This window comes from Patagioenas fasciata, chromosome 1 (genome assembly GCF_037038585.1).
Source record: "Patagioenas fasciata isolate bPatFas1 chromosome 1, bPatFas1.hap1, whole genome shotgun sequence".
NCBI lineage: Eukaryota > Metazoa > Chordata > Aves > Columbiformes > Columbidae > Patagioenas > Patagioenas fasciata.
Genome location: NC_092520.1, coordinates 178487703 through 178506379, shown reverse-complemented (window position 1 = coordinate 178506379; position 18677 = coordinate 178487703). Strand labels below are relative to the sequence as shown.

Below are 18677 nucleotides of genomic sequence, written 5' to 3'. Positions count from 1 at the left end.
ATAAAATGTATTTTCCTGAAACAATACCCAACAGGTGCTGCAGCAACAAGAAAAGCTCTTGTATTTATACAGTACATACTTTCTACATATTATAAAAAATATATCCCAGCAGAAGAACAATCAACTGTAGTATCTTTGAGTTGTGAAGGGAGATTTTGAAATATAAAATGCCAGATTTCTTCTCAGATCAAAATAATAAATGCTCTCTTGCCCATCTTACAATATTGGTATTCAGCCAGGATGTCTGGCCTGGCGGGCACCTTTTCCTAGATCTGTGGGTAATGACATTTCACATGGCTCAGCGAGTGTGGAAAATGTCTACGATGCACATTCAGTAAATGTTACTGGAACTAACCTGAGACAAGCTAGAAAATTCAAATGTTTCCATTTCAGTCCCTATGGACAAAAAAACTTGAAAAGGAAAAAAGATACCTGTATCGCTAGCAAAGTTACAAAGAGTTGCTTTCTTCTAATGCTGAATATGGGACCTAAGCAGGGCTGGAGAAATACTAACAACTTTGGAGTTACTTTGCTCCTATCAAGTTTGCAGAAAATTTAGGCCTTTAGCTTCCTCCAGCCCAACTCCCCCCTCTCTCCCCCTTGCTATCCACATAAAGAAAGAGGAACATATATGGAACTAAAGGAGAGAAGAATTAGTGGTGTTTATTTGGCAAAGAATACTGCGATTTTCATGCTTAGTGTTGGCCTTGGATTCCTACTTGGGGCGTTATCATCAGTTTTCTGTCTCATTTCACATGAACTGGGCTGTACCTGACCTGCTCTTTCCAGAGCCACCCAACTCCCAAGACCCACTAGAAGCCTCTGGCCGGCACACAGTGGGCTGGCACGTTGGCTGCCACTGCACAGCAGAAGAGTGGCAGCTCTTGCTTGCTTGCTGGAGCATTTATGGAACAACCACAAATCCTCTGGGATCCAACGCTGACAACACTTACACAGGTGTGGCACTGACACAACACAAGACTTCAGCTGAAGGATGGAAACTAATCCTCCAAGCTAATTGAAAATGCAATAGCTGGTATTTGCTAAGGGTTGACACAACACTGATGTTCCTCTGCTATCAACAGTAAGCGAATAAAAAGTTGATTAATCACACAGCAGCCCTGCCACGCGAGAGCTGGAAGTTTATATGTCTTAGTGAATGACTGGAAAGGAGACTGGTCAATTATGTCTGTCTTCTGGTTTGCCCTAGTTAAAGGCAGAATGCAACAAATGCCAAATCGCTACACTGTTCTCTTCAGTGGTCTTTCCAGGCAGCAGCAATGTCAGCTATCCAAGAACATGGCACGCATGTGGCACGAACTCACGATGAAGGTCAGTTTTGCCATGAAAAAAAGAATTCTGATATTCAAAAATGCATGGTAACCATTAGGTTAATAAGGAGATAAAACTGTTCTCAGTTTGAGAAGCTGACAGAAAAACAAAAGAAAACAGAAAAATTGCTGAAAACATACTTCCATCTCGGGACGAAATTTAATCATACTATCATGTCTTCCGTTCTCATGTTTTTGAGATTTTCCCTTCTTTCTTTTCCTGTGATGCACATATGGATAGATCTTGGAAACCACATTCAATGAGGGTAGATCTTCTATGCTGCAGCGCCTTTGCTCTGCCCACTGCTCTCTTGCCCTTCAGAGTAACATCTGATCAATACAGACCAAAGGGCAAAGAAGAGCACGATCTCTGGGAGCACATGATATACAACCCCACTGCTGGCCTCACCTGCATGGCTGGCTCTGAGACACATAGAAGTGTCTGGAGGACTTGGAGAGACAGCAGAGGAAGGAAAAACAGAAGGCAGAAGAAGAGCTAGAAGCTAGGAACACTTAAAAATGAATATAAAGAGCTAGAAAGACAGCAAGGAAGTGAGAACTTCAGGAGGAAGAATCCCTGCTCCCTGCCTTCCCCTCCTCAAAAGCATGCCAGGCTTTTCTTGGGGAATTAATTATTTTTTTTCTGTTGAGTTTAGGAAACACATTTCCTCCCTTTTTGTAAGATAAACAACGTTCATTAACAACCTAATGAAAAAAATAAAAACAACAAAATTTATTTTAATTGAGGTGCAGTTTTTGTTACACTTTTGCTACTGTTTTTAAATATATTTTTTTTCTTTAGCATTTCAGGAGACATTTACGCATTTTAGATTTCAAAGTGCCTGAAATCAATTACACTTTGACACTTAGTTCACTGTTACAAGAACCATTTGTATAGAGAGTTTTGTTCAGTAGGTCTCTAAGTAGCTGTCTATCTACATTTGAATCTGTTCAGTTACACCAATCACGTCCAGATAAGACACCACAGTGAGAATCTGATATATAATTTAACTGTAAAATAAGCAATGTAAAAGTGCAAACCAGAACCATGGAAAACGAATCCCACTCACAAAAATCTGTACTAGCTACCATGGTGTGCAATATCTAAGACGGCAAAGATGTTATTTTACATGAGTGGGGACTGAAATCCACATTTCAGTGATGGCAATGGAAATTGTGCAGCAAACTCAACGGAAATAGAAGCTGACCTAGAAAGAGATGAAGTCTATAAGGTGAGTGGGAGTGGGGGGATGACATGACACACACGGGACGAACCCACAGGTGTTTAAAAGTGTAGGAGAACTTATTTCTTCTTCTGTGTGGTTGTAACTCACACCCTTCTATGGTCTGTTGGTTATTTCTCCACAGGTTTATTTATGAGAGGGAAAAAAGGTGAAGGAAGGATCATATGTGCCATGAGCACTCCTCTCTTGTGCAGCAGAAAACTCAAAACTCCTTCTACAGGCATTTTTATTGTCAATTTGCTGCCAAGTGCAGTTGCAATTTGCTCTTCATAACATACCTGGTTTGCTCAGTTTTGCAAAGCACCTGTCAGTCAAGTGTCCCTTTGGATGTACAGCCTGTGGCCAGTTTGGCCAGCCTCTGTCCACGTTAGGAAATATCACCTGTCCTAGCCTATGTCTAGGCCTGAGCTCATTTTCCTAACGTAGGAGTGGACTATAATTGAACTATAGGGTGTTTCAAAAATATCGACCCAGTTTGAAATCACTGTATTTCTGCAATCACGAACCGCCCATGAACGAAATTCTTACAGTCTGTACAGCAGGTGGAAGGAACATAGGGCACTTATAAAAAGGTTACTAGAACTTCCTAACCCATTAAACCATTTGTAAATTTTTGTGTAATTGTAACACGTTGGGTCCATCTTTTTGAAACACACTGTATTGTGCTTGTGAAATCAAGAGGCTTGCAGAAGCACAATAGGGCTGGACTATTGTGTGAGTTGATATATTGCTGGTGTACAACTTGCTTGGCAAAATTGCTGCAGCCTTAGGCCACAAGAGCTGACTAAGCTTAAACCTTTGATATAACTAATGCTGCTAACAAAGAACTCATTGAATTCAGCAAATACAAGCAGAATGAAAAAGAGAAGAATCAAGGCCAGCCCAGTGACAGTGAAAACCAGTAACAAATCAAGAGACCACCAACCAAAATTAAGTGACCGGACTTGAGGCTGAACTTGGAGATTGGGTGATGGGTGGTATGGGTATAAATGAGAGGCATGATTTGGAGTCGGGGTCCCTCCCTGGAGGTACCCAGCTCAAGCTGACCTCTTGCTGCTGTACCATTCATATAAATTATTTAGTGGAATATATCGCCTCAGACTCTGCTTTGAGAAGCCTGGGGTGAAGAAACCTCTTTAACAGTCTAAGATGGACCAACCATGTGTAGTAAATCCCACGTTGCCACCTGTGGGGACTTAACCACAATATCACACTGAGCAGCGGCCATTCACTTTGTTGGATCAAAATTTACTTCTCAAAGCCAGTTTGTACAAGGTACTAAATGCATTCACCTTTGCTTTGTACTGATCATACTAAGAAGATACTTAGTTTGCTTTCAAAAGCAATTAAAGGAAAAGAGCATTCCATGCAACTCTAAACACCATTTCAACACTCGTCCTTGATTTTAAATAATGTAGTGTGGTTGGCTGTGCCTTCTTACTGTAAGATTGCATAAAGTTTAAGACAAGTGATTCTACAGTTCATGCTTTTGTTTAACACTATAATATAAATCCCACCAATGATGGTAGTTATAATCGTCTAACTTCTTTTGCCACTAGAATGCATAACAGAAGTTGCTTTATTATCTCCAGGCAGAAATTGTACTCTTATGGAATCCATAATGAGGAAGATCTAGGAATATTAATAGATGTAGGTGTGCAAAATGATGGCAGCTCCATTACTTCCACTGGGCTGATCAGACCTGGCTCCTCCATCAGCCATCCAAGCACAGCGCGTAAAGTGCTACTTATCTTAAGCATGTGAACAGTCATACTGAAGTCAAGTTCATAAGTTTATGCATCAAGCATGCACTTCACCAATCTGCTGGAGAACTGAGACCTATGGATCCATGCTTTGCTAACCATGATTCCAATCTTAGAAGTAGAGAAAATCTCAGTACGCTGATAAAAAAAAAGATCAACCTCATATGACTGCACCTGAGGGGAAACTGCATTTCCAGAAAACTGAAGACCTCATTTTGCAGTGCAGCTCCTGCTGGCAATATAGCCACTGAGAAAATTCAAAACTTTATATACCATTCAAATTCTTTTTAGTGTTAGATTTTCTGATTAGCATTAGCATAAATCACCCATGTTTAGAAAAAAAAAAAATCACTAAAACTTAAATACAAAAGAATAATCCTATATTCTAAAAATTCTGAAAATATACAAGAATCTGCAGTAGGCTCATTGGTAATACCGGAATTGTCTTCATCTTTGCGGATCTTTAACTTTACAAGGTCCTCACAGTGCTGAAGGATCTGGACAGCATCTTCCATTGAGCAATTGTCAAGTCGAATGTTATCTATTGCAAGCAACTTATCACCCAGTTCAAGTGTCCCAGTTCTGTGAACAATAAAATAAGCTTACATGAAATTCTAGTAACATTAAAGCAAGGTATCTTAGAAGATATGAACATTTTTATAGAAACGAGATGGGTTTTTAAAACAATGACTTCTTAAAATGCTACACTTTGGGGGCAGTGACTTACAAGCTTCCTTTGTTTAACTAGATGGCTATACAATGGAAACAGGAGCTTGAACCTCTTACCTGTGAGCAACACTTCCTTTCTTGATATCAGAAATAACCAGAGGGTCCCCTGGTTTTCTACTGGATGGAGCTGTAATAAAGAACAAATATAAGTATCTGGTTTTATTACTAGATATGCAGATGATGGGCTTATTCTGTCCATAAATCAATACTTCACACACATTATTAACCTGTATTATATTCCTCCCATTCCCCTAAATTAGATGTGCATGAATACAAATGATCATCATCATCAGATTAGTAAGACTGCATACTTCTCAAAAATTAGAAAATGTCAGAATTAAGGTGATTAGTGCAAAGTGAATGTAACCTGTTATATCTGAAGTCTGGGTTAGGCTGGGACTGAACCATGCAAAAATATCACAGTACAGCTCCAGTGATCTATCACAGAATGTGGTGTAGCTACAACACGTAAGGAAGGCTTGTTGTTAGTAGAACCTTTCAGCACAACCACTAACACTGATCTTTTGCCAGAATATTTCTGTCAGTCATATATCACGTATTATATCCCTGACCAACAGACCTGCTCTGGCAAAATATCTGGAGTGGGCTAACCTACATTCTTTACATCTACTCCTGTCCCATTCAGTGCTGAAGGCAGAGGTATGAAGATAATGTTTCCTTGGTGAGAAGGAAAGATATACTTCACAATAAATGAAATGCTGTGAGTAGTGGCCACATATACCATTGGGCTGATACACAGTTATTACATCTGCACATACGTAGCTTACATCACTTAAATCACTTGCTTAACTATGACTCACTGTTTCCTCTGAAGTAAAAACGTGCCTCTTCTGATGAGTAACCTTGCTCCTCTATACTGATGCTGGGCCTTAAGCATTGTGGACTTCTCCCCACTTTGTACTGGGGATATCTACTAGAAACCCTGCAATGTTCAAATTAGTAAAATCCCCACCAGTTCCTTTCCTTACCCACCTAACTTGTCTCTTCTTGGAGGTACCTGATATAACTTTCAATTTTCTATTTGTCTATCATGGTTAAAAGGACTGCCTTTTGGGCCTGTTGTTAACAAAGGGTGTGGTAATAATTAAACATTGCCACGTGGTATAAGGCTTCCAATTCTCCTGAAAAGTCCTAATGGTTTTTGTACATGTAGGGATCTTCAATTGCCCTGAGCCATTTTTGCCCTGGGTACTAAGGCCTCTGCGTACACTCACAGAAGGTACTTTTCCATTAGGCTACCCATATCGGAACATCACCTACGAAATCCTGATGTCAGTTACTTTAGCTGCTCATGATTCTTCTCTTTGATGGAACATGACAGATCTTCACCTACAGCATCCACAAGGTATATTAATAATGACATTTTCAACACAATATTCTAACAGATCTTGTTAGCCTTGGCTGCCCTGGCTAAGAAATCCTCTGAATGTCCGAAGGAACTGTTTAAGAACTGCTAAACAGCTGTATTTCAAATGCAGTGTCTTGAGAGCTCAAAAGACAGACGTACAAGAGCTTTTAAGAATTTTTAGAAACTTGTCTAAAACACCACACTTTCAGGAAATGCCTACGTTGCAATTTAAAGAACAGCAACTAACTTTTTTGCAAAATGTGTAATTTTCATAGCTTGTTTCTCATACTTTCACACTATAGGTCAACTATATTTTACATGACAGTTCAATGATTTACTTGAATTCTTGGGGTTTGTTTCACCAATTAGTATATTCTTACCATTTTAAAGTATCGTTTTGGTGAATTAATTTTTTTTTTTAAATATAATTTTATGCTTTTACTATCTGGGTTACCTTATAAATCTCTGAGGTTATATGCCACCCACTGTACAATGCCTGCAGCTTGAGATCTGAGTATTGAGATAGTTCTTATGAAACTGCTTTATAAAAATTACCAGTATTAAAGAATATGGTCCATTATTGTTCCAAAAAGAAGGGAGAAGGAACCAAGATGGGGGAAAGAGCACAGCTCCAAGTGCAAAGCCACAGAATACATCTGGATGCAAAGGGTATGATATTGCAAAGTTATCACAGTTTCAAAATGAGTAAGTGTGAACCAGTGGTATTTTGTCAGTTATCCTGGGTTATTAATTGTGTCTGGTGGATGAAAGCCTTTTTGTAAGCAGCAAACACAGCTCAGTGTAAAATGAATCCCCCCATGCTGACAAGCCCTTAATAAGCAGCTACACCACACTTTGTTCTATTTTTGTTCAATGCTCATGACATACATACTACAAACTATTCAAGTTGTGTTGCAGAGATAAAATCATTAATTTCCTCCTGAACTTCTGTACTGCTCATCACCACAGCCTAAGATTGTCTCCCAAACACTAGTGAACAGATGCTGTCCCCAGCAAGAAGATTGAGTACTATTATCCTGATTTTACAGATGAGGAAAGGAAACATCGGAAAATTTAGGTCAAAAGTATGAAACATTTCAGTGAGCAATTTGAGATATCCATGCCTTTATTTCTCGCAATAGTTTGTGGTATATAACAGCTTCTATGTCCAAAGCACAACCACTGCAATTTTCAGCAACAGCTGCAGATGCTCAGCATTTCGGCAAGTGTGACCCCCGGATCTCAATGGTTTCCACAGAAAATCAAGCAGACAGTTGTGGAATATCTCCCCCTCCCCCTCCCCAGCTCTGTGAAATGACTTGTCTCAGCACAACTCTATTGCAGAGAAAAGGAAAAAAAAACCCTAATTTCTCCAGGGTGGCATTAAACCATCTTGACCATGAGATCACCTCTTTTTTCTTCCTGCAATCCTCCAACTCATTCATTATGCAGCCTCCATCCCCTTTGATACACACCACTGTTTCATCTCTCCCCAGAGAGCAGAGAAACAAGAGTCTCAGTGAGAAAGCAGTATTTGACCACTTAATTAAAAGAGATATCCTCATGAATTAACACAAGTTTGAAGTGACACTCTACAGTTTTAAGTCTCCATTCTTCTCTTTCATTTCAGAATTATTTTTGGTTTTAAGAAACAATTAAAACCAAACCACCTTACCACTCACCCATGTCCAGCCTTCTTTTTGTTCAAGTCCCAACTTCCCCTACCACCGACCACACCTCAGCCTCTTCCCTCATCTGCTGTCTCCCTGTTATGGCTTTCCACTCATTTTCTCTCCTTGTCCACTGAAGATCTCATGTTTTCTCCTCTTTGCTCCAGCTGTTAGTCTACCTACTGTATGATGCACTACAAGCGGACTGAAGAGTGCATAAAGCTGTACAGATGCCAAATTTAGTGCTGCAGCTGGAAGGCTGATCTTTAGCAAGTTGTTTATTCTCTCTCTTTAAATTACTCCATGATCCTAGGTCTCCATCACAGGCCTCTACCCTACTTCTACTAGTAAAGACACACTTCTCCTGCCTGTTCTCCTCCACTTGAAAACAAGGTCAGTGAGGTGCTGTCAGTTTTGTAGATCAGCTCTTCCATTAGGTTAAGAAACACCTCAGACAACCCTCCTTCCTTACTTCACTGCTAACCCAAAGAAAATAAAACAACCAAACAATGTGACTCAAACAGATTTTGGGGTGGACATCTCACCTACCACCCAACCAAAACTCACGAGTCTCAGCCTCACTTCAAGTTCCTGAGTTTGATCAAACTCTGAACAAACTGAATCAGTAGAGAAAAATGTTCATGGGATACAAAAATATCTTTTATACAAAGTGAATCCACTTATGCACAATGCTGGCTAACAGCTACCAGACTTTTTAAAAATAATGTGGTTATTAAATAGATGAAAGAACTTTTTAAAATTAGACTGATGTAGTTCTTTTGTTCCTTAAGTACTGTTTCATGTGGAGCAGCTAAAAACCCTGCTGATTCTTCAGACTCTGTCTTGAAAATAATTATATGTAACATTGCAAAATGAAGTTGATTTTTATAGGTGAAATCCCAAAATACACAGAAATATTCTTAAGAGAGTAAATTCTCATAGTCAATGCTAAATCTCTGTACATATTTACAAAGTTTGTTTCTGACGAAATAAGAAAGCAATAAAGTAGACTATAGTATAGCTGCTAGTCAAAATGACTTATAAAAGCTGATGGTAGTTCGGGTGAGATTCTGATATTCTTACCAGCTTTGCAGCTTCTTATTACTTGAGTAGTCCCATTAGCTTCAAATAAATTATCTATGAAGCAACGTGCTGCAGTTCATTACCAGTAAGGATATCAGTATCTTACTTAAAAAAAGAAAGAAAGAAAGAAAAAAAAAAAGCTGTTAACTACAATTACCAGACTGGTATGTCATTTTATTGGATGTCATCCAATATATTTAAAAAATATTAGTCTATGATAAAGTAGCCAGTGGTGCAAAATTTTATCTTAAAAAAAAAAATCTATATTCCATTACATGGTCCAAAATCAATGTCACTGGCAAACAAATTGAAACAGATTTGAACACTAACACATCTACTTGAAAGCTATCCTTCTTGGGAATGGTTCTGTAATAAAAGCATAATCACGCACACATGGACACTGCTGTGTCATGCTTTATTTTGATGACATAATTTTAAGAACTGAGACATTCTAATTGCTCCAATTAGGTAAGTGGGTGCGAAAATGATGGTACTTGAAGCATGAATTATATAGTCACTTGTTTTTGCAAACTATGAAACACACTCTTTATTGAGCATAAGTAGCTATTAATGGGAAGATTAGACACATGTTGATGGATAAGGGAAAGATGATAGGATGATGGAAGCCCAGAATGTGTGTGAAGGCAGCAATGGGCAAGGTCAGCGTTCTGCAAGATAACTGACATGAATTATCCAAAACTCAGTGCTCTGGATTAACACTAACAATGATGTTCATGAAACCTTCTTCTGTCTTACTTTCTAAGGATTTCTGCTAGGGGGATTTTCACTTTTTTTTTTTTTTTCCTTGCATTAATTAATCTGAGAGTACGAGAAGAATATTTTCATCCCCTATTACAGGTCATGTTTTTTCAAAGACCATGAACTAGCTTAACTGTCTTTAGTGTTGTGTGTCCCCTCAGATATGTCTTCAAGTAGCCAGCAGTAATTCCATGCAGGCACACTTGGTGTTTATTACCAAGGAAAACAACACAAAGAAAGAAAAATAAATTCCTCTTGCAGAACGTCTGCCTCCTACCAGCTGACTTAGAAGAAATCTTAGACTTAAAAACAGGCAGAAGTTCAGGTGCCAGCCTGAGGTGAGGCTTACATTTCCCTTCTGACAAAAAAATGTCTGCCTCGTCTGTCAGGTGAGGTCAGGTCAGGTCATTTCCTGACTTTCTCCTCCAAATCCCAACATAAACTTGGCAGTGCCAGGTTAACAGTTGGACTCTATGATCTTAAAGGTCTTTTCCAACCAAAATGATTCTCTGATTCTATACAGAAAGCAAGACAGGTGTTTCTCTGTAATTTTTTTATAGAGACAGAACTTCCTCACTCACCATTAACTCCATTACCTTGAGAAGACAGAGGATGAAACAGGTCTCTAGCATTTAAACAGATCAAGCTTAAAAGTGGATAAACTTCATCTCCTCTATCACCCTCTTTAAGTCTGTTTATATAAACCCTTTCAAGTTCCCCTTAGTATTTGTTTTTTAAAAGAAATCATTTTGCTTTTTGACAAGATCAGTAATAAATGGCATGCTAATGTGATAAAGTGCCTTGATAAAAATTTGACAAAATGAATATAAACCACTCATATTCTTCAAATCATGCTGCCTCATTTAGGAGTTAATTAGGCAGAACAGAGTGAAGCGCTGAAAAGTAAGCATGAAAGGCAGCAAGTCAAGACTTCTACCAAGCAAATTTACAAACTTTCAGTTATTAGCATAAATCCTTTAAAATCAAATATATTATTAATCCTAGACACACTTCATATTCATTAAATACTATTAATAAGTGAGATTATTATATAGAACAGATAATTTAATTTGTATATTAAAGATACTGTACTATACTCAGTAGAGCAGAGCTAAGACGCACCAGGTGTCACTCTGATTATATAAAGCACTAATTTTATAAAGCACTAACTTCTGGAATTCAGTTCCAAGTCAGGAAGGTATATGAAGTTTGGAAGAGAAGTGCTAAACACAAATCCCAAGAACATTAGCTTTCCATTCAAAGTTTACCCCTACAGACAGCAAAAAAAATGCAAGATGCATTAATTCCAAAAAGCAGCACAAATCAAATTACTAGGAAAACCGCATTTTTACGGTAATCCTACAAACTCTTACCAATCCTAAGAAGAACATTTAAATAGAACAGCCTCTCTCCAGGTTTTCTCATTTCTCAATATTTTCATTTGCACAAATATATATAGACCTACAATTTTGCTTCAAGCATCACATCACGTCTTACAGAGACTAACAATTACTCATTCAGTTGTGCAACGCAAGCAAACAGGCCTGCAGTGTCGCTCATTTGCTCCTCAGATTTAACTCTTAGCACCGAGTTCCCTGCTTTACTTTCGATTAACCTTACTCCATTGTGCTGGTAAAAGCTGTGAGAATATAAGTCAAAGCACAATCTTCCTCCAAGACAAATGAATAATTTCAAAGAAAGCCTAATAGTCTAAGGAAGGCCACGACTGTAAGGGAATGTTAATTCTGGTGAAACCAGATTCTGCACTGTCTTTAAGTACATTAAACACAAGCCCATTAACATTGATATGGATTGTTCTTCCTTCCATCAAGGGCTGAACTCAGTATAGTGGAATTTCCGTAGTTAAAAGCCAGTCCTAATACAGCATTTACGGTCTGCTCCAAAAATAAATAAGTATAGAAGCACTTTGATTTCAAACAACAGTAATACTTCTTGAGAAACAGACCAATACACAGTCTTGTTACCTTTTTTAGCAATCTCTGAAATCCCTAGTGAAAGGGGATTGTGCTATGTGACCTGCACATTTAGGATTGCCTGCTAGTTTTACAGATTGTGGATGCATCTTCAGACTCTGGCTTCTGCAGCAAAAAATAACCCTATGAATGTGGACTCTCATGTCAGAGAGAAGCCCAGAGTTCAGTGGGGTTCTGTCCAAGAGCCTGTGAGAGACCATGACAGACTTTGCTTTAAAATTCCAAGCTATGGAAATACTTTGGCATGATCAGAAAAGTCATCAATACTATTGATGACTCTTTTTTTTTCTTTTTTTTTTTTTCTTTTTTCTTTTTTCTTTAACAATTTTAATGGGTGTTAAATATGTGCTAAGCATAAAGGAATAGGTCAAACTTTAGGTCTGGCAAACTTCCGGCTTCTTTAACTACTAGAAGAGGAATATAAATCTGTTACAGAATGGTGTTTCATCAGAGAGAGCACTGCTAAATTGCCCCTGTCTAGAAAAAGGAAAAGGAAGTTTATACCAAATCAAACATATAGCTACAGGACCTACTATCCACAGATTATCCCATAAACATGATCTTAAAATAAGCACTTTCACTTACAACTTATGGTGATGCCAAGTTCCACATTATGCTTCTTTGGTAGTTTTACATGAAATGTTCCACTGCTTGGTATAACTGATTCTATAAAAAAAATTATTTAAAATGTTAGATAATTTATAAGGCACAGCAATTCCAAGTGCATGGAACTATATGTGTAAGCTGATTAAATCACAAGAGTATCACAAGCCACAGATGAAACACGGGTCCTGAAGTGAAGGAAGCAGGACATACAAAGTATGATTTATACCTCTACAGGTAATTTCACGGTAACTCAATTTTTTTTTAAGGTTTAACTGAATTTATGGAGATTGCACGGGCCAGCAGCCAGCTGAGACTGCAGGTTTTTAGCTCATATGCAAGTTCTGTGAGCACAAGTGAAAATTTTAGTGCTGGCAGGTAACTTTTAATTAAAAGGACAGGAGATCAAGTCTTAAGGATTTCAGACCTTTGTTGCTGTAGGCCTAACACATTTTTAACTGTCTGCTAAGGTAACTGCCACAGATTTTACATCTACTGGGAAGAAAAGAAATCAAGACATCACTAATGGAGAAGCACCCGGAGACGACTGAGGCAAAAAACACTTGAACACATAGCACTGTATTTGAATCCTAACTTTCGGCATCACTGCTAGCAAAAGTTTGGGTCTTTGAAATTTCAGTAATGGAAATATAAACATACATGTGGCAGAGGAGCCTAACCATGAGTATGAGTCTGTTGTCATGAAGCAAATGGAAGGAGCACAAACAAGTCCAGGGGCTGAAATACATGTGACTTCAGGGGTGTGTGTGTGTGTTTTAAGTATTTAATTTCCTATGTATTTGGATATAAATATTGTATTTGGCTTTTTTAAATAAACATTATATTAGGTGCATGCATATTAAAAGATTATACAGAATTACTGTAGGAACTTTTAGCCTGCTTTTGAAATCATGAGTTATAATATCAGTAACAATAATCACACTACGCAAAATGCAGCACATCCAACATCATCATGACTTCAAAGGAGCTACTGTCAGAAGAACACAGAAGTCTTAGAAGTTTTTACTATCCACATAGTGGGGTAGTACACAGACAAAGCGTACTTGTTTGATTTACACAATTTGTGATTTTATAGGTGTATTCTGTATGCTTAAACAACTTACAGAAGAAAGGAAAGCCATTAGTAACAATAAAGACTCACCAGCAACATGAACAATCATTTTTCTGTCTTTTATTGCTTCAATTTCTATTATTTTGTTTAGGTTGTTGGTTTGAGATACTGTAAGTGAAACTCTTCAGAGTTTTCTGCTTATCCACCCTTTTACAACAATTTTCTCTCTAGTAAAACATTTCATTAGCTGGTCTGTAGAGGATTTTACTCAGCTCAGCAGAATATTTCTATCTCAGGGCAGAAAAATGTCTGGAAATAACTTAGAGGAGGGACTGTCACCAGATCTTACTACAGGACTTGTCATTTCTTTTTGCGTTCTGAAGAATGCTGCAGGGCTACGTGAAATGGGAAAGCTGTACAAAAAGACACACGTTGCAAATAGGTCACTTGAAAACTGAATGGCGTTTATGTGACAAGAAAGTCTCCACCTTGAGCGCCTAACACTTGCAGTGTACTTGGGATTTATCTCTTTACTTTTCTTGCGAGACAGAATAACAGTGCATTCATACCTGCAACATCAAATTCTATTTCCAAAGTGACCTTGTTGGTGATAGAAGAGTCTCTGAGCAGTTGATTGGCCTCATCAAACGTGCTGTCTTCCGTCGGGATACCATTTATTGCCACTATTCTGTCTCCTATTTGTAGGACGCCACACCTTGATACACCATGAAACAAAACAACCATCAGAGGTGCACGTTACCAGAACCAACAATGTCAAACACATTCAACCTGACCTTGAAGGACCAGCACGGCACCACAGCTCAGCAGTCTACCCAGGCACACAGGGGGACAGAAGCTGCTGTCGCTCCTCCGCACCAAGAATCTATCAAGCTCCCTAGGTCATGCTCTCAAGGTGCTGGGACCTAGGAAGAGGGGCACAGCTCTCATGCCTCCACCCCACCTGGGAACATCACCTCTGACCCTGGGTTACAGGTGCTGCGGCTCTGCAAGGGCAGGAAGGACTTGCCTGCACAACTGCTAGCGTCCTCATGCCGTGATTAAAGACAGACATGAGCATAAAAATACAATCAAAATGCTGCAATGAAATCATTAGTAAGTCAAAACTCTGGTATTCCCTGAGAGCTCGTTCCGTATCAAAGCTGACCAGAATTGGATACGGCCTCCCCCTCATGGTACACTGAATTATTACTATCTTGACTTCAGTGAGGTGTCTGATATTTTTTGTTTCCCTTTTGCACAAACATAGCTTCCAGTCTCTTATTGGAGGAATCTGGATGATAAAAACACTGGTGCTTGTCAAACTTTTTACAGCTGATCAAGCATATGGAATATCATTGTCAGAACAGACAGTTTATTACTTGCCACACATTCATTGAGCAAGGCCCTGCAATTTATCACAAATGGAAAGCAACGAGCCCCAAGTACCCCGAGGAATGCTCACCAAAACGTATTTAATGGTCAACTGAAAGAACCTCACCTTTCTGCTGGGCTGTCAGCCTCAATATAGGAAATGAGAGGTGGAGAAGACAAGGTCTCGGTAGCAAACACGCTACCCTGGAGCTGTATCCCAAACCCCACTATGGGGTCAGCTGTCAGCACTACTTCTGTGGTTTCTGTGTGGACGACCTGCCCAGCCAAACCAACAGTGCTAGAGGCTAAAGACACTATAAAACAGAGCAGACCAGGAGGAAATACATTCACACACAGCAGAAATTTCATTGCTCTTTGAGAAAATTGATCTGTATGATAAACCTAGTCAACAAAACATCTCTTTTAAAGCAAATTTAGGCTAAAGTTTATAAATTATGTATAAACAGTTAAGACACATAAGAGAACAGAAGACATCTGGTTGTACAGTATAATGGAAAAAACCAGTTCTTGTACCAAGTAAAATAAATGTGTTTGACAGCCCTACCCCAAAAATATCAGAACACCCTTGAATTCTGTTTGCATTAGGTTTAAGGCGTGGATGAGCACAATTTTCATGGGAGCTAAGGGAACAGGAGGCACAAGTCCAGCTGTTATTCAAGGCTGATTCCCACGAGCTCTTCTGAACATCTCACAGCACTGAATTGTTGGTAGTAACGAAGCATATGGCCCAGTCCTGCTTGCATGAAATAAGGATGCCTTCCTCCTGTACGTGTTTACTACACATCAGCAATTTGCCGGGCTAACAGGGTAGAGTATAAGAACAAACCCCTCTGTTTCAGCAACCAGTATATCTAAAGAGATTGTGAGAAAAAAAAAGTTCTTTGGGGTCTCTCACAGGAACTGGGGCAGCTACTTCTGTACTCCTGATTTACTCCTCCCTCTATTCCCTTTTGTTCTGAATAGGCTACATTACAGAACAAATCAAGATAAAAATGACATTGAGATTTGATGCAATTACCTGTGAAAAGGAGGAGACTGCACCTTAGCTTCTTTGGTCTTTACCTAAAGTCCTATTGTATCATTCATTGACTTCCCCTTGTGATAGGCTACTGCCTTTCATTATGTCATACACAGAAAACTAGTTTTTTCAATTCCTGTTCAGATCAGTAAAGTAAGGGTAAGGTATTGTAATGATAATCCTCCAACAAGGAGGATTCTGAATGGTTTTGTGTTATAAACCTACACTATTACCTCTTCACCTCTAATTTCCTTCACGACCCATTTCTGCCTGCAGTAGCTACTAAGAATTAGATAAAAGTTCAATATTCATGTTTGTGGTTTATCTGAGGGATTCTTGATCTGTGGATTTTTCTTCTTAGATGTGGAAAAAAAAAATAGTTCTTGTTTTTACATTATAGACAATAGCACAGCTATACAAAGTTGTTAGAGTTTTTATAAGTATTCCCTGCACCTTGGGGCTATGAACATTACTTTTGCTCTGAAATAGTATAAAATCTGATTAAGTGGCACAGTCAGCAGCGACAATTCTGTTGCAAAAGTTTCAGTTGCCAAAAAACCTACGAGACTCTCTTAGCAAAGCTCCTTTCAACTTTGAAATCGTCTTTTCTAAATTACTGTGAATTCTCACTCATAACTTGTTTTCATTTTCCTTTGTAAGAACTGCGTATTATTCCACTTAAGCAATAGCTTCTTTTTTACAGTTTCTTTCACTTGCACTCAGTAAGACATGTTTATGCTCAAATGCAAATACTAATAATCTCTTCTTAGAAATGGCCACCAGCTTTAGCATTTACTGCATGTGAGAAACAGGTTTCTCCAGGTCCCTGTGCTGCAAAGGCTAAAATATGACTAAACCACATAAATTCAGAGTTAATATAATAATGGATCCCTTAATGCACCTTCCAGAAATATCTAAATATAGGGCATCCAAGCTCAGAAAAGTTCCATTCTCCCTTTCTTTAAGGTCATACAACAATTACCTGTTAGTTCTGTCATTGCTTCCCTTCACTTACTTCTAATACCCTACCAGGAACCTAAGGGTCTTACAACAATTATTTCAACTTTTAGGACAGCTAAGGTTTACATTCACAATGGGAAATTAAGTTTATATTTGTGGGATTTAAAACTCACCCTGATAAGTATTTTGATGATGTGGACACTTAAAAATGACAATTTGGAATTCCTACCACTCCCAAAGGAAACAAAACAGAAAGAAAACAAAGAAAAAAAAAAGCAGAGATGAAAATACCCTTTCCAAATCATGTGACAACAGCTATCTGCTAAGTCTCTATGAAATGCCACAGGTATCCAACACATGACTTGGAGCACATTGGGGTTTGTAACTCAACACTCATCGCAGCCACAAACACTGCCATTTGGTTTTTTTTGGCTGCTTAAGGATTCAATCGATTTACAGGCCAGCAAGCAGCCTTATTGATTTAAAAAGGGTGCATGGATGTATAGGTAGCTCCAGCAAACCCTGGTTGCTGCCTTCTAGAGGTACATGTTAGCATACTCATACAGTTTTCATTAAACTCTCAGCAACAGTCCTGAGGGCCTGTTTACAATTAACATATGCTCTGCAGTTATGTAAGTAACAATCTTGAATTTGAAGATTCTGTAGTTGCTACTTTTATTCCTGCAGCCATATGAGAAGCAGAGCAAGAGGTATTTAAAGGTACATATATAGATTATTATGCTTTGCAGTCTCCTGCTCTGACCCTTGAGAAACTGCAAAACATTCACTATTCCTCCTGGTAGCAGATAACTTGGATGTGCTGAGAAAACTGCACCCATGCATGTCTAAGGCACTCGCTTAGTTTCTACCTAGTAACTTTCACGTAATTTGGTATAAAATTGTATTTTGCTTTCGAGTACTAATATGGACCTATTACAAAATACTTCAGGATTTAAACTTCAACCAACTAATAAACTGTGTCCACAATGAATGCCATACTTTGAAACCAAAACAAGCAGAGGAAGAATAAAAATTGAAAACAAGCGGTATAAATAAAGCATGTGACTGCAGAGCATGCCTTCAACTTTTACCACCACATGTTTGGAAAGATCTGTGTAACTAATGGAATGATCTTAAAATCATGACCATTAAAGTCTTGTAACCCCCTGTACCATCATGATTCATCATCATGAATTCTGGCATAATCACATTACGTTATGCAGGTTTTCCTAAACAACTGGCAATGTAAATTTCATAGCACCCTTCACTGGTACATCCTTTTCTTCCCAAATGACATCCTAAAAGATTTATTAAAAGTTACATTAATAAAGCCCTCAAATAATCCAATTGGGTTAAAGAAAAAAAATATCCCACTAAAATTAAGAGAACGTGTTGTTCCTTTTCTACGAAAAAGACAGCGGTCAATGCTACCTGGTTCTCATGAGTCTCCCACAGAGGAAGAGGGCAAGGTTTTCCAGGTCCTGTTGGTGGATGGTGGAGGGGTACAGGACCAGTCCTCCTCTATAATGGTCACTTGTTGCACATTCCGTCCAGTGTGGGCCTGTTAAATTGGCTATTACTGCATTCACAAGTATGGGTATAAGTCTAGTAAAGGGGGTAAGGAACTCTGCTCAGGCTGAAAAGCCAGCTCACAAACAGGGCTGGCCAGCCAGTGTCTCCAAACCAGCTC

General features: G+C 38.7%; 1 protein-coding gene across 16 annotated transcripts in view; it reads right to left on the bottom strand.

Annotated features, from left to right (window-relative positions):
* Positions 1 to 18677, bottom strand: part of GRIP1 (glutamate receptor interacting protein 1) — a 327070-nt gene that overhangs the window by 23517 nt on the left and 284876 nt on the right. For all 16 annotated transcript variants that reach the window (XR_011736585.1, XR_011736587.1, XM_071802423.1 and 13 more), the window contains 5 exons: positions 15116 to 15302; positions 14187 to 14332; positions 12528 to 12608; positions 5125 to 5194; positions 4775 to 4920 (listed from right to left, as the gene is read on the bottom strand). Coding sequence is in view for 14 of the 16 variants with exons in the window: in XM_071802423.1 (XP_071658524.1) it covers positions 4775 to 4920; positions 5125 to 5194; positions 12528 to 12608; positions 14187 to 14332; positions 15116 to 15302 (630 nt within the window). In the remaining 2 variants the exon portion in view is untranslated. The remainder of the gene's footprint in view (positions 1 to 4774; positions 4921 to 5124; positions 5195 to 12527; positions 12609 to 14186; positions 14333 to 15115; positions 15303 to 18677) is intronic.